Raw genomic sequence first — 14,504 nt, forward strand, 5'->3', positions numbered from 1 at the left:
AACATGAAAAAACCGACATCCCGATCCATCCATAACGATTCTGGAACACGCGGAAAGGCAGCACCGCAGTGCATTTATAACAGAGTGACACCATTTAGAACCGATGAGCATTAATTTCGCTCTCTGCTCACAAAGCAGGAGGAGGTGGGAAGGTTGCCCTCAGGCCGCGTTCCGGTGAGGCCGCCGCGTACCCGGCAGCGCAGCGAGGGCCGGGCCGAGCCGCGCCGCCATCTTGGGGCCGCGTCGCCGTGGCAACGGGAGGCCGCCGGAGCACCGAGTGCGGCCTCCGGGCGGAAAGAGAGGACGCGCCTGTGGCCCCTCCGTGCGGCTGCTCTGTGCCTTCTGTTCCGGGTTGCGGGGCGGCGTCATGGCGGCGCACTTGAAGAAGCGGGTGTATGAGGAGTTCAGCAAGGTGGTCCAGGTAACACGTCCTCCCCGGGCCGGGATGGATGGCTCCGAGCTCTGCCATGCGGCGGGAGGTGCCGGCGGGTGAGGTGGAGCTGTGGGGAAAGCCGCCGGCGCAGGCCGGGGCCGAGCCTGGGAGCGCCGGCCGCCCGCCGGGCGTCGGCGTTGGGGCGGCCCGTGAGGGGTTGAGGAGGAGCGGGACGGGTCGGATTCGAGTTTAGGGAGGCTGGAGCTGCCGGAGGGGGGAGGTCTGAGAGAGGGTTTTCCCCTCCGTGTGGGGAAGGAGAGAGATTTTGCAGTCTCCCTCCGTGGAGATGCCCAAGAACCGTCTGTAGGCAGCCGTGTGCAATGTGCTCTGGGACGACTGTGCTTGAGAGGGAGGTTGGAGCAGATGATGCGCTGTGGTCCCTTCCAATGAGCCCCATTCTGTGAATCCGTGAGCTGGATTGGGCTGCGACTGCTGCGGGGAAAACGCAGCATCCTCCAGCCCGGGAGTGGGGAAGGAGCTACGGCAAGTTTATGGGCTGCTCTCGGCCGGTGGGAGTGGGAGAAGTCGTGTTTGCCGTGGGTTGGTTGTTTGGTGTTGGAAGCAGCATTGACCCAGGCCAGGGTGGGGAAAGGCCGTGCTTCCCGGGGATAGGGACTGTCTGGGCAGGTCAGTAAGAGCCGCAGCGGTCTGAGGGTGTATTTCTTGCTGAGACAGATGAAGGAGAAGCTAGTGCTTGCCGTGGGCCTCCCCATGTTGAGTGTGGGAAGGAGTGGGTCTGGATTTGCTGTGTTTCTGAGCCGTGTCCCTCTGCCCACAGCAGCAGCATGAGGAGCTGTCCACCAAGAAGCTGCGGCTGAGCAAGCCCAGTAAGTCAGCAGCGCTCCACGTGGACCTGTGCAAAGCCACCTCACCTGCAGATGCCTTGCAGTACCTGCTCCAGTTTGCCAGGAAGCCCGTGGAAGTGGAGAGTGTGGAAGGGGTTGTCAGGATCCTGCTGGAGCATTATTACAAGGTGGTGAAGCTGGGAGCCAAGCATGCTTGCTCCTTGTGCTCGTTTTCTTGGTGTGGGATGTTGAAGAGGGGCTCCCAGGCTCCTGTGTTGCTGACTCAGTTGCCAAAAGCCTGGGCTGAGAGTGAGGGACTGCAGCCCTTTACCCAGGTGTTTCTGATTGTGTTACTTGGTCCCTGTGCTGATGGTTTCAGGAGCCTGTGACGAGGGTGTGGAAGTGTTATCCCTGCACATGGGCTGTGTGGAAGTTACCTTGGCAAGGGACAAAAGACATGTCAAGTTTTCCTGGGAGCCCATCTGTCCAGAGCTGTTTCAACTTGTTCTAACTCTTTCCTGACTGCTGTTTCCTTACCTTGTTCTTCATTTCCTCTAGCAGTGGAGAAACCTTTTAGCTATTGCTTATGTTGTGAAAAACAGCACTTTTTAAGTCATAGAATCATGGAATGGTTTGGGTTGGAAGAGACATTAAAGATCATGCACTTCTGCCCCCCCTGCCATGGGCAGGGACACCTTCCACTAGACCAGGTTGCTCAGAGCCCCATCCAGCCTGGCCTTGAACACTTGCAGGGATGAGGCAGCCACAGCTTCTCTGGGTGGCCTTCTCTGGGACAGTACCTCACCACCCAGTCAGTAAAGAATTTCTTCCTACTACTATCAAGTCCATGAAAAAAAGTGTCAGGGATCAGTCTCTTCTCCAATTAACAAGCAATAGAACAAGCAAATGGCCTCAAGCTGTACCAAGGAGGTTTAGAGTGGGTATTTGGAAAAAATTCCACACTGCAAAGATTATTAAGCTCTGGAACAAGCTGCCCAGGCCAGTGGTTGAGTCAGCATCCCTGAAGGTGTTTCAAAGATGTGTAGATGTAGCACTTGGGGACATGGTTTAGTGGTGGACTTGGCAGTGCTGGGTTAAGGGTTAGATTTGATGATGTCAGATGGCTTTTCCAACACAAATTCTTCTGTGATTCTATGAAATACAGAGTTCCTGGACAAATAACACATACTGTTTGTGCTTGAAGTTTGTTTTGTAGCCTGTGTTAGAAGAGAGACTCATGAACCTGCAGACGAGGTCACACTGGCAAGAACACAGTCTGTTACAGAATGCAGCTCTTAAAAATACTGCTTTTAAACTGCTGTAGCTGACATTATTTTACTTAAAGACAAAATCTTCAGAAGAACTTGCTTCTTAGTATCTCTGTAAAACTTGCACTTCTGATCCAGGAAACTGACCGTGAAAGCTGTAACTGCAGTGGAAGTTATGTGATGATTTAGTTGTTTGTACTGTCATTGTTTTGTTTAAGATGGTGCTGCAGCCTCCTGCTCCTTCATCCCTAAATATTTTGGTAGGGCAGTCCCCATGCAGTGCTGATGACAGTATCCATTGTTCAAACACATAACTTCAACCCTAAAAAAATGCTTCTCAGTTCAGTTGAGAAAGGGACTACTCCCTTTGGTGTCACATTTGTCACTTGGAGGCTGTGTGTGGCACTAAAGTCTTTTTTAAACCCTTGAAAGATACAACAGTTGGAACGGTGAAATTCCTTGTTGAAAGATGGTGTATTTGTTACTGTACTATTTCTGCACCTCTGTGTTCAGTGTTCCACAAATGCTTGGCAAGATCCAAGTATGACATCCAGATGACTTTTTGTCTTTCTGCTCTGTATTGGATATCCTTGGCAATACAATGAAAGAGGAGCTTCCAGTTATGACCAGGAGCCTTGTGTGCAAGAGTCTGTAGAAGCCTCAAAATGAATCTTTAAAATGCATGAACTTTGGAAATTAATTTTAAAACAATATTAATTGATGAGGCTTACTTATGTAATTATCACCTGTGACAGCATTTGCTGTTTCTTAAATAAGTAGATGCATGCAGGTAATATATGCTGCTATTTTTTTTTTCCTTTAACCGTGCTGTTTTGGGGATTTTTTTGGGGTGTTGTTTCCTTCCAGGAGAATGATGCCTCTGTAAGACTGAAGATTGCATCCTTGCTGGGATTGTTGTCAAAGACTGCAGGATTTTCCCCAGACTGCATTATGGATGATGCCATTAACACACTTCAGAATGAGAGTAAGGCTCACTTTTGATGTGGTGCTTGAGATCAAGGTGGAATCGTGCTGTCAAAGCATTTGGGACATGGCAAGGCCTTACATCTCAGGTGTATGATTGGAGATTGCTGGTTAGAGTATTTATTTTCTGGTTTTGTGAATGATGACAGATAACACCGTGTTCTGAGGAGGAGAAAAATGTTCCTCTGACCTGCCTGCTGTATCTCTTTGTTGTAAAGGAGTGCAAAGTTTGCTTTTGCATCTCCATGTGAGAGCTGTTGCTTCTGAAGTTCTCTGTTGTAAAGGACAGTTTTGCTTGAAATGGAAGTGTGTTTGAAGAGGAGTTTTTTTTATACCATGCTAGAGGCCAGCTCACCAAGCTGTACCAGCAGGAGTGTAGCCAGCAGGTCAAGGGAGGGTATTATGGCCTTTTACTCAGCACTGGTGAGGCTGCATCTGGAATAGCTTATCCAGTTTTGGGTTCCCCAGTGCCAGATTAGTGCTGGTGAGGTTGGGTGAGTTCAGCAGAACCACTGAGGTAGTGGTAGAGGAGTGGAGTATGTGATGTGCAAGGCACAGCTGAGGGAGCTGGGCTAGTTCAGGACTTGGAAGGAGAAGGTTTCAGGATGGCCTTCCACCATGGATCAGTCTGTGATCCTGTAGCTGGTAAGAGTTCAGCAAAGTGATCCATAGCCTTTCACTGTCTTGTTTTGCAGAGTCTCACCAAGTCCTTGCTCAGCTGCTGGACACCCTCTTAGTGATTGGCACAAAACTCCCAGAGAATCTATCTGTCAGGATGAGGCTGGTGGAGGTAGCCTGCAAGGTGAGGTGGCCTCCCTGGGGCCGGGAACTTTTGTTGTTGCCACAAGACAAAAAGAAAGGTAGTCAGTATTTAAATTATTTTCATTTTTCTCAAGAAACTGTTACAATACCAACGTGAGTAACTGCTAGGAAACATAAGATGATGTTTCAAAGGGCTGAAAGAAGGGTAAGAATCCTGTTCCATCTGCTTGTCTCTTGTTCCACAGCATCTGACAGATTCTTCTCATGGTGTAAGGAATAAGTGTCTTCAATTAATTGGCTGTCTTGGCCCAGTGGAAAAAGGTGTTGCAAAAGAGGCTGAAAGCCAGGCGGCCAAAGATGTGCAGAAGATCATAGGAGATCATTTTAATGATCAGGACCCTCGTGTTAGGACTGCAGCTATAAAAGCCATGGTAAGTGTTGCTAGTACAGTGGAAGAAATGGTTTGGGGTTGTATGAGGAAGCTGAGAGAGGGCTGGAAACTAATGCAAAGAGGTTTGGTTTAGAGACCATTTTAATTAACTTAGTAAAAGTCCATTTAGTGTATCAAAATTAGCTGGAAAAGTAAGATAGGTCTTGAAATATGACAGTAACGTGAGATCTCAAAGGGCATTTGAGTGATTCATAACTTCGGTTTCAGCTATTGCTGAAGAAGCTTTTCAATTTGTGGACTCCTTTGAGTGTGTATAGGCTTTTCTTTTAGTGAGAGATTTATTTCTTGATTTATTGTTGGTTAGCAGAACTACAATAAGCCTCTAGTGCTCCAAAGTGCAGTAGGTAGCTGCTTATGACAGGAAACCTGCATGATAAGTCCAGAAAGAATTTTGTTTGTTTTAAAGCAAACATTTATATTTTGCCTCATGTTTGCATTCATTAGCATTCTCTAACTGTTCATGAGATATACTATATACTGTTTTTTTGTGTGGGAACCCTTCAGAAGCTTTTAGCTTTGAAGAAATGCAAGCAAAGACTATGCATTTCAAAATATTGCTTAATGTGAGTTGTCTGTGAGTTTATGGGGATGCAGAAGTTTCTCTATTACCCTTAAAGTTGATAACAATGTTCCATCTAATGTGATGGTCAACAAGGATCTTTGAATTAATGTTACCAACCTCCAAACAAAGAAGGAAGATGCATTTGAGGAGATCAGATTGCACTTGAATCTCTCTGAAATCTCCCTCTGCTGGACGTTGTACTTACTCATCCTTCACAGAATCATTTAGGTTGGAAAAGACCCTTAAGATCACTGAGTCCAACCTTTAACCCAGCACTAAGCCCTGTCCCTAAAAGCCACATCTGTATGTCTTTGAAATCCCTCCGGAGATGGTGACTCTGCCACTGTCCTGGGCAGCCTGTTCAGTGCTTGACAGCCCTTTCCGTGCAGAATTTTTTCGTAATACCCAATCTAGACCTCATCTCGGTCCAATTTTTGTTGGTACAATTTTTTGAAAGTAATTTGCATGACTTTTGTAATGGTGTTCAGCCAAGTCCATAGCAAGATTTATGACCTTGAGTTTATAATTATAGCAGAAAAAAAGCTGTCTTTCTGTTGTTTGAAGTATGGGAACATCTTGTATGAATTCAGGGTCACTAACCACTTTTCAGCATTGGTGATCATAGTTTTTTCTTGCCATGTGTTTGTGGGCTTTTTCCTTTAAATCTGTGTTGTACTTTGAAGGGTATAGAAAAGAAAATATTTCTGGTTGACTTTATTCAGCCAGATACTGTTCCTCTGTTTATAAGCCAGATTCATGACACTGTTACTCTAAAACAAAACAATGTAGGACAGTTTGCTGTCCCTGTGGTTCAGTAATGGAAAGATTTCCAGGGCAGGAATACTCATTGTCAATAGTACTTTTGAATCCATGTTTCAGGAATGGTAGGAATTATTTTGAGGATTCCTACATCTGTTTTAATTGTGGTTGAATATGGCTAACACTAAAGAATTGTTTGAAGGTTGGGAGAATGGACAGACAGTGTATTTGTATAAATTGCTTTTCCCTAATCAAAGTATGAATGACTCTGAAGCTAAACAAACTATACTGAAGTCAAGGATATTATTTAAAACACTTAGTGGTCAAGATAGTGCAATATTTTAATTATAGCAAGCAATTGAGAAATGCAAGCAGCTGAGTTTACTCAAACAGAAAAACAGTGGTGAAAAGTTAGTCTGTGTCCCTTAAACCTATAGTTACACTTTGTTGCATTGTTGTTTTTTTTTCCTGTAGCTACAGCTTCATGAAAGAGGATTAAAGTTACAGCAAGCTATTTATAGTCAGGTAAAACCTTGTATTTGTTTTGTACTTGTTTGCATATGTTTTTTTTGAATTCTCTGGCAGTGTATTTTGTGAGGAGGAGGGCACTGAGCAGAGGTGGAGTATTTTGCACTTAGGTTGCCAATATTCCTTGTTGTTATATGGCAGTGGAAATAAAAGGGTATTTTGCATCCATGGTGCTTAAATGCACTAAGGCATATGCTTTGTTATATATTGTTTGCTGGGGAGGTGATCATGGGAAGGGCAAAGCGTGATGAAGTCATTCCTGTCATCTGGCATAGTGGTAAAGTCTTAAATAGTCCTGAAGGCTCAAACCCTTGTTCATTGGAGAGTCCCCACGAAGCCTGTATTTGTTATGTCAGTAAAGCTGTGCAGCTGCAGCCTGTGTCAGATGAGGTCTATTGCAGACTCACATTTCATCCTTCCTCCATAGTACAGGCAGTTCTGGAATTTCACACCATGTGCCTTGGTTGACTTGATTAGGACTAGTCTGCCTGATGGAACTTGGAAACACTAGGGAGTGGAAGGGAAGATTGGATTCATCTTGATTTTTAATCTGTCCTGACTGTTTTGTGGCAAGAATGCTGATTACACTGTGGGAAGTGAATGACAGCTCAGCTGGAGATGTTTCAGGAATATTGGACTGTGAATCTCCTTTCAGGCCTGCAAGCTCTTGGCAGATGATTATGAGCAAGTGCGCAGTGCTGCAGTTCAGCTGATTTGGGTCCTCAGTCAACTTTACCCTGAAAGGTATGTCCTGCATGCACTCTCCTCAAAGTACTGGCCAAGTAATCATCCTCATCCTGAGAGTTTTGTGCTAGTAGGTGTGAGGAGTAGCTGTTAGGAAAGTGATGTGTACAAATGGCTGATGCCTGATGGGAATGCACTGCTGCAGGGAAGTTTGGTTCCTGGTATTTGTTGCACATTCACAGGAATTCAGCATAGTTGTTTCTTATTGATGCCATCCAGTATGGAATGCAATCAACAGACTGATTTCTCTATGTCAGCATCGTCCCTATTCCTTCTTCTAATGAAGAAATTCGCTTGGTCGATGATGCCTTTGGAAAAATTTGCCATATGGTTAGTGATGGTTCCTGGGTTGTAAGAGTACAAGCTGCTAAGTTATTGGTAAGTTGCATTCTTTTCTTCTCTAGCAGAGAATAGTCCCTCTTAAGTTACTTTACTTTTCATATACATTTGAAAAGAAAAGTGGGAGGATGTTTCAAACTGTATAGGTAAATTTCTCCCAAAATTGTGAGGTGAAAGAAATGAGGGAGGTTGAGGAAAGCCAACACTTTTTCAGCTCAACTGTGCAGTGATTCTTTTCTTGAGAGTAGATGGCTGAGCATTAAAGAAAAAAACAGATCCCTGTCGTAATTCCCTGCCCCTACTTCTCTGCCACAGGACATATGAAGCAACTGAACTCAAGAAAAGCCATATTAACCTCAGTGGGAAAATAAGATGTTCTGCCTCTTAAGTTCACTTTTTTTAGACTCTGACGTACAGTAGTGTCAGGCATTACACAAAGCTGTTAGAATGAGTGGGTAAGATTGGATACCCTGTTGGGAGAAGTCAGGAAATGATATATATGGTGGAGTTCAGAATAATCCTGTTTCTTCCTTTTGATTTTTTTTCTTTAGGGTTCTATGCAACAAGTTAGCTCCCATTTCTTGGAGCAGACCCTTGACAAGAAGCTCATGTCAGATCTGAGGGTATGTAAATGTTTGGGTTTGTTTTCCTGTGTGTAGGTACTAAAATGACACAAGAGGTATGTTAATATTGAGTGTGCTTGTTCACCTTGTCCTTGCCTGAGGGCTGTTGAGAGTTAATTGGTGATGACAGGTTTTGTTTTAGATTAAAGTCAATGAAGCAATTGCTAGTTTTAGATTTCATTAACGGAGCATGTAAGAAACAGCTCTAAGCTATTCAGGTTTTGCAGCAGCTGAAAGGTAAATGTTTGTGGTGTTCTGATAGGTTTTTTGGCTAAAAGCTTTGTTCATTGTGTATGAAAAGATTGCATCCTAGTTCTAGCTCATGGAATGAGCAGAACTCATGGATGCAGCTCATGGAAACATGCTGCAAGATCTGATCAAAAAACATCACCATTTCAAGAGACATGAGTAGCTAAAGGCTACTTGGCCCTGTAGGCAAGATTTTTCAGTAGCATTCCTTCCTTAAGCAACATGCTCAAGGTTATGTTAATTTTTTTCTGTCTACAAAAGAATGGTGAAGAGCTGCTGTTTTTTGTGGACTGCTTTGTAAAGGCTGTTAAAGTGCTGCACAGCTTTATTTAGAGTGTGGGGAGAAAGGAGACAGCCTAGCAAGCACAATGAATGAATATGGCATTTTACACATTGCTGACCTCTGGATAGTATTGATAGCATTGAAGTATTTAATTGCAAAGTTGTAGCATTTTTGCCGATCACTTATTGGCTTCTTAACTAAATGGGCCTTTGTTCTGACCCGGTTTGGCTGTTTTTATAATGGATGTCTAAGAATCTGTTAATTGAAATGCATTTGTTATTATCCTTTCCCTACATCAAAACTACAAAGGCAGTCAGAAATAGCTGTAGAAGGGCAGGTACTGTTTGCTTTTCTTAGCACTTGCCTGTGTGTCAATGTCTAAGCCTCCAGCTACATCTGTTTTCAGATCCAGTTTAATATTTTGTTGAATCACCTTTTGAAGTTGACATGGTTGTAACTGAAACCTTTGTTTGGCCAGAGGAAGCGCACTGCACATGAACGAGCCAAAGAGCTCTACAGCTCTGGGGAGTTTTCCAGTGGCAGAAAGTGGGGAGACGATGCTCCCAAAGAGGAAATCGATACTGGTGCTGTGAACTTGATTGAATCAGGAGCTTGTGGGGCTTTTGTTCATGGCCTGGAAGATGAGATGTATGGTAAGTGTTAACTGGCCATGGAACAGCTAAAGGGAGAGATGTGTGTTAGCTGATAAGCATCATTGTGATCTCTGATATGGCAGTTGTTTCAAAGGTACTGTAGTGTTGCATGGAATTTTGGATAGAAATGTTCAGTTGAGTAGCCAAAAGCAAGTAGCTTCCTAGAAATGGTAAAGTTTTAGTAACATATACGGTAATAAGTGGTTTGCTTCTGTTCTGCAGAAACCCACTGGGATTATTTGTTGGTTTTGTTGACTTAATTGTAATAGTTGCGTGTGGCTCTAAATTGGCAGTGAGTTGCTGCTGTTTGAAATTGATGTTTTGTCAGCAGGAAAAAAATTTCATAGAATCGTTTAGGTTGGAAGAGACCTCTAAGACCATAGAGTCCAAATGTTAACCCAGCACTGCCAAATCCCACTAAACCATGTCCCTAAGTGCCACATCCAGATGGTTTCTGAACACATCCAAGGGTGGTGATTCCACCACTTCCCTGCACAGTCTGTTCCAGTGATTGACAACCATAATGTTTTCCCTACTATCCAATCTAAACTTCCTCTGGGTAAACTTGAGGCTGGTATTTGCATAAACCATGAAAATTCCAAGCTCTGAATGTTCTTTCTGAATTTGCCTTTAATGTTACTGGAAGGACGAGGTTGAGTTAAAATGTACAAAACCACCATAACGAAAATATTGCTGTAGATTGTGTTGTAAAAGTTGGGTTATTGTTCCATGACTCCTGCAAATAAATGCATGTTTTCCCAATAGCTAAACTCTCCCTGAAGCTTGAAAGTGCACTTTTTTTTTTTCCTAGTAACAGTAAAAAATATTTCACTGGTTCAGCCCCTTGACCTGTGAAATAGTTCTCTAGTTTCTTGTGCCACAGGTCTTGTGTCAGTATGATGCTGTTGAGGAACGTGGATAAAATGATCAAATGTGGAATATACACAGATCTCTCTCTCTCTCTCCACTGCAGCATTTTTAAATACTGCTGAGCTCCCCCTGCCTGGCAGCACTGCTTCATGTCTTGAATTCCGTGTTGTACCTTAAATCTGAATTAGTGTGTCAGCTTAGGAGAGCAGTATCGGCAAAATGTTTCTCTTCTCTTAATACCTGGGTCTTAATGACCATGGAGACTCAGAGTTGTGACAAAAAGCTTCATTACTGAGCAAGCAGGGGTCTTGCTGTCTGTGCCTTTTCGTACTTAATCAGAATCCTGAGGAGTCAGAGGTCTTCTTTAAGAACAATAGGCCTAAAAGCTCCACACAAGTTCAAGTGAGTGTTTTCAAGGTAGCTAATTTGAGCGAAAAATGTAAGTATGTTTAAAACATTGTTGCAAGACATCAGATGAATTACCATTCTTATGATTCTAGCACATAAATGTTATGGAAGCTAATGAGGATGATTTTAGGGAAGAGAATCTCACCTCTGCCTTGTTATATCTGGGTATTCTTCAAATTCCTGCAATGTTTTACAGCATAAGTACACTCAGGATGCTTTCTGATGCTTTTTTAACTTTCATTTGAATAATTTTAATATTTACATGGCACCTTTTTCCTTTGTTTTGAGGAATCTGATGTCAGAAAGCAGAGGAATTTCATTCTGTTAACTGCCAAAATGTTGATTCTCTGGGGCTTTTCAGCAATTTGTAAAGTGCTACGTAGCAAGTTAAAAATGCAGTGAAAGCTCCAAGCAATTAAAATGTCAGGAAGAATAAAACAACCCCAGTTTAATTAACTAAATGAGTTTGCTTAAAATACCAGTGTTGATGCTATGCTTGCAAAGCATGCTATGAAATACACGGTGTTTATTGGTGGGTTGGAGACCTGTTTGTCACCTGCAGGTCCCTTTTGCAGATGTTTATGGCAGCAGCAGGGGCTCTATCAGAGGTGAGACTTTTGATTTGAAGACTTGCCTGTGAAAAGATCCCCAGTGGGTCCCTGCTTAGGCTCTGTTGCCCTCAGCATTTCCTTAGCATCTCCTGTCCTTAGGCCAGCCCTTGAGTAGTACAAGACCTCGCTGTTGGGTGCATGTCCTTTAAAACCAGACAGTTTTAATTAATTGACAGTTAATTCCCTGCTCCTCTTTTAACAGAGGTTCGAATCGCTGCGGTCGAAGCCCTGTGTATGTTGGCTCAGTCCTCGCCTTCTTTTGCGGAGAAATGCCTGGATTTTTTGGTTGACATGTTTAATGATGAAATTGAGGAGGTGAGGTTGCAGTCAATACACACAATGAGAAAAATTTCCAACAATATCACGCTGCGGGAAGACCAGCTGGATACTGTGTTAGCTGTCTTGGAGGTAAGAGATTCTTGAGGAGGGCAAGAACTGCTCTCCTGCTTGCTTTGGGGTGCTTAATTATGTACTGCTAATCAGTCCCTTCCTCTGAGAGCAAACCCACCTTTTTGTTGGGTTTTTTGGCTCTTTAAACACTGCCAAAGGTTTCTAAAATCTGGTACCTCGTGGGCCCCAGGACAGTAGAATAGTTCTGAAAGAGACAAATTTTAGATAGAAACTCCTCCTTTGATCACTGTGCTGTTGCCTCCATGTGTTTCCTTCTGTCTTGTGTTGTGCTCCAGCACTCTGCACCACTTCATGTTGAACGCAGCTTCAATTTCTTTCTGCTCCCTTGACTCAGCTGCTTTGGCTACAGCTTTGCTCAGCAAGCAGAGCTGGGCCATGGGCCTGAGATCTCCTTTCTGGCTGCTCAGAGAGTTTGTCAGTGCGCTCTGCCGTACGATTTTGAGTTTTCCCAACCAGCATCCTCCCAGTCAGTGCTCAGCCAGGATTCAGGGAACAGCACGAGTCAGCTGCTCTTCCTGGTTGATGAGGTTGATCCAGGAAGAGGAAGAGATTTTGGCTGTGTGAACAGAGTTATGTCAAACTGCTTCCTCTTAGACCTGATTGATTTGCTGAGCTATAGCCCCTGAGGCGCTTTTTTTTCATCTGCTGCTTGTAGTAGGCAAGTTTCTGCTGCTTTTGGGAAGTGTCCCAGCCTTGGGAGGTGCTGCAAATCCTCTGTTTCTGTCTCTTCACCTTCTATTTCCTTGACCTAGGGCAGCAATTGCCACTCCCAGTTGTGCCTTAGGAAGAAGCAAACTAATTAAACCTATTTTCTCAGTCTGTAACAAATGCTGTGGAATGTGATCTGGATTTGCAAATGCAGCAATGGGCTTTAGGTGCCTCACGTTTTTGTCATTATTTGCATTTGTTTAAGCTGTGGACGTGTGCATTGAGGTATGAAAATGTCCTGGTTAGGCTGGGCTCTTCTGTCCTGACTTGCCATGTGTGATAAACCCTAGATGTATTGTGGTTTACATTATCATAATTATCATAATTATCATAATTATCATCAGACATTAGGATAGTGTAAGTGTGAGAATTATTAACGTTTTAATGGATTTATCTGATTCTGAAAGATGCTGGTGCTTTTCTGTAAAATCCCTCTTCCAGTGCAAAAATAAAGGATGTGGAAAAATACTATTAATTTTGGTGCCTAAATTGGATCCAGCAGTGTAAATATGGATCTCTTGGGTGTTGGGGGTGACTTCTTTTTTCAGAAGTTACTGCTTTCATTTCATCAGAATAACTGTACCAGCTACTCCTTGCTTTTCTAACCAGACTTTGGAATTTGCTTTCCCTGTTGTCCTTGATCTCAGTTTCTGTTGAGTTGTGCTCACCTCTGTCTCTTCATGGTCTTCTGGCTCATTTGTCTTGGTACCACCTTTCTAGTGGGCTTTCTTAGTGGGCTGAAGTGTTTTATGTCTGTGGTCATTTCATTCCAGTCCTTAGAGTTTGTCTTCTCTGTGGTCATAGTTTGTCTTAGACCACCAAAACCCCTTTGATCATCTGTGTTGGCTGTCATTTAAGAGCCTTTACAAGAGGATTGCTCTTTCTTATTTTGTGTAAGACAGTGATGGATGAGCATGGATGGATGAGATGGATGACAGTGATGGATGAGATGGATGGAACATCAACAGATGATGTTGATAGTTAGCAAATTATAATTTCAAAAAGGTAAAATCCACCATTGAAAAGCATCCAGCTCTTGTATCCTATCAAATTTTCGGGTTGTGTCCAGCAGCACCAGGCAAATGCTGATAGCAAGGAATGTGGTGATACATGGATATGGAATGTCATGATGGTTTTTGGCAGAAGGAATGTCATTAATTCAGCTGAATGTTCTAGTCTGTCCAGCCACTGACATGTCCTCAGTGTTTACTCAGACCCTCTGGAGGCTGGTGACTGGGCTGAAAGCCTGTGCAGTGGAGCTCCCTGTGTTGAAAATGATAAAAGGCTGCTGTGAAAATGCCAAAACAATCTTTGGTGATTGTCTTACTGAGCTGCCCAACACCTTCCTTTTCTGTGACTGCAAAGATACAACATCAGCCAAACCAAGTAGTGATTTTTGCTCTGCTTGAGCAGGTTAGCAGTGAAGCAGTTCCTGTTCATTCCAGTAAAGGAAGCACAGAGGGGGATGAGACCAGGAGAGCCTGCAGCACTTGCCTGGTTACTCCATCTGTGCTTAGCTCTGGTAACTAGAAACAGACAGTGCTTATCACAGACCTCTTCTATTAACTCAGCCAAGGAACAGAAGCTGCCACCTTTAAAGTGAATGTCTGTGCAGGCACATTTCTCTCAGCACTCAGCAGTGTCTGGGTTGGGTTTTTATTTTAGGATTCTTCGAGGGACATTCGGGAAGCACTGCATGAACTGTTGTGTTGCACCAATGTTTCAACTAAAGAAGGCATCCATCTTGCACTGGTGGAGCTGCTGAAAAACCTGACCAAGTATCCCACAGACAGAGAATCCATATGGAAGTGAGTGTGTTCAGTGTCCTTGTGTGTCTGCTTACTTTCCTATTCTTTTTAGTAAGTGAGGTGCTAGGAAATACTGAGCTTGCTAAGGAGCTAACAGGTGTAGAAACTGGTGTAGAAACTCTGTGTTGTTCTTGCTTGTCAGTACTTGCCCTGGGAATCCAGAACTGATGACCACTCATGGAAATACCACCCTATTCCAGGCACTCAAAGCATTGACAGAAAAGATTAATTCAGTTTTCAGTTTAAAACCTGATGTCTTCTACAC

At 43.7% G+C, this 14,504-nt stretch overlaps 1 protein-coding gene across 2 annotated transcripts in view; it reads left to right on the forward strand.

Moving 5' to 3' along the window:
* Positions 1–287: 287 nt before the first annotated feature.
* Positions 288–14,504, forward strand: part of INTS4 (integrator complex subunit 4) — a 33,421-nt gene continuing 19,204 nt past the window's right edge. The window contains exons 1-12 of one of the 2 annotated variants that reach the window (XM_042024185.1): positions 288–421; positions 1,212–1,406; positions 3,354–3,471; positions 4,166–4,272; positions 4,478–4,663; positions 6,479–6,529; positions 7,188–7,276; positions 7,534–7,654; positions 8,167–8,238; positions 9,249–9,423; positions 11,515–11,720; positions 14,097–14,239. In XM_042024185.1, coding sequence (XP_041880119.1) covers positions 368–421; positions 1,212–1,406; positions 3,354–3,471; positions 4,166–4,272; positions 4,478–4,663; positions 6,479–6,529; positions 7,188–7,276; positions 7,534–7,654; positions 8,167–8,238; positions 9,249–9,423; positions 11,515–11,720; positions 14,097–14,239 — 1,517 coding nt within the window. In that variant the 5' untranslated portion in view covers positions 288–367. The remainder of the gene's footprint in view (positions 422–1,211; positions 1,407–3,353; positions 3,472–4,165; positions 4,273–4,477; positions 4,664–6,478; positions 6,530–7,187; positions 7,277–7,533; positions 7,655–8,166; positions 8,239–9,248; positions 9,424–11,514; positions 11,721–14,096; positions 14,240–14,504) is intronic. The other variant, XM_042024186.1, reaches the window with a different exon arrangement.

Source organism: Corvus kubaryi, unplaced genomic scaffold, assembly GCF_017639235.1.
Source record: "Corvus kubaryi isolate FWS band 111438036 unplaced genomic scaffold, C.kubaryi_AGA036_p1.0 37260, whole genome shotgun sequence".
Taxonomy (NCBI): domain Eukaryota; kingdom Metazoa; phylum Chordata; class Aves; order Passeriformes; family Corvidae; genus Corvus; species Corvus kubaryi.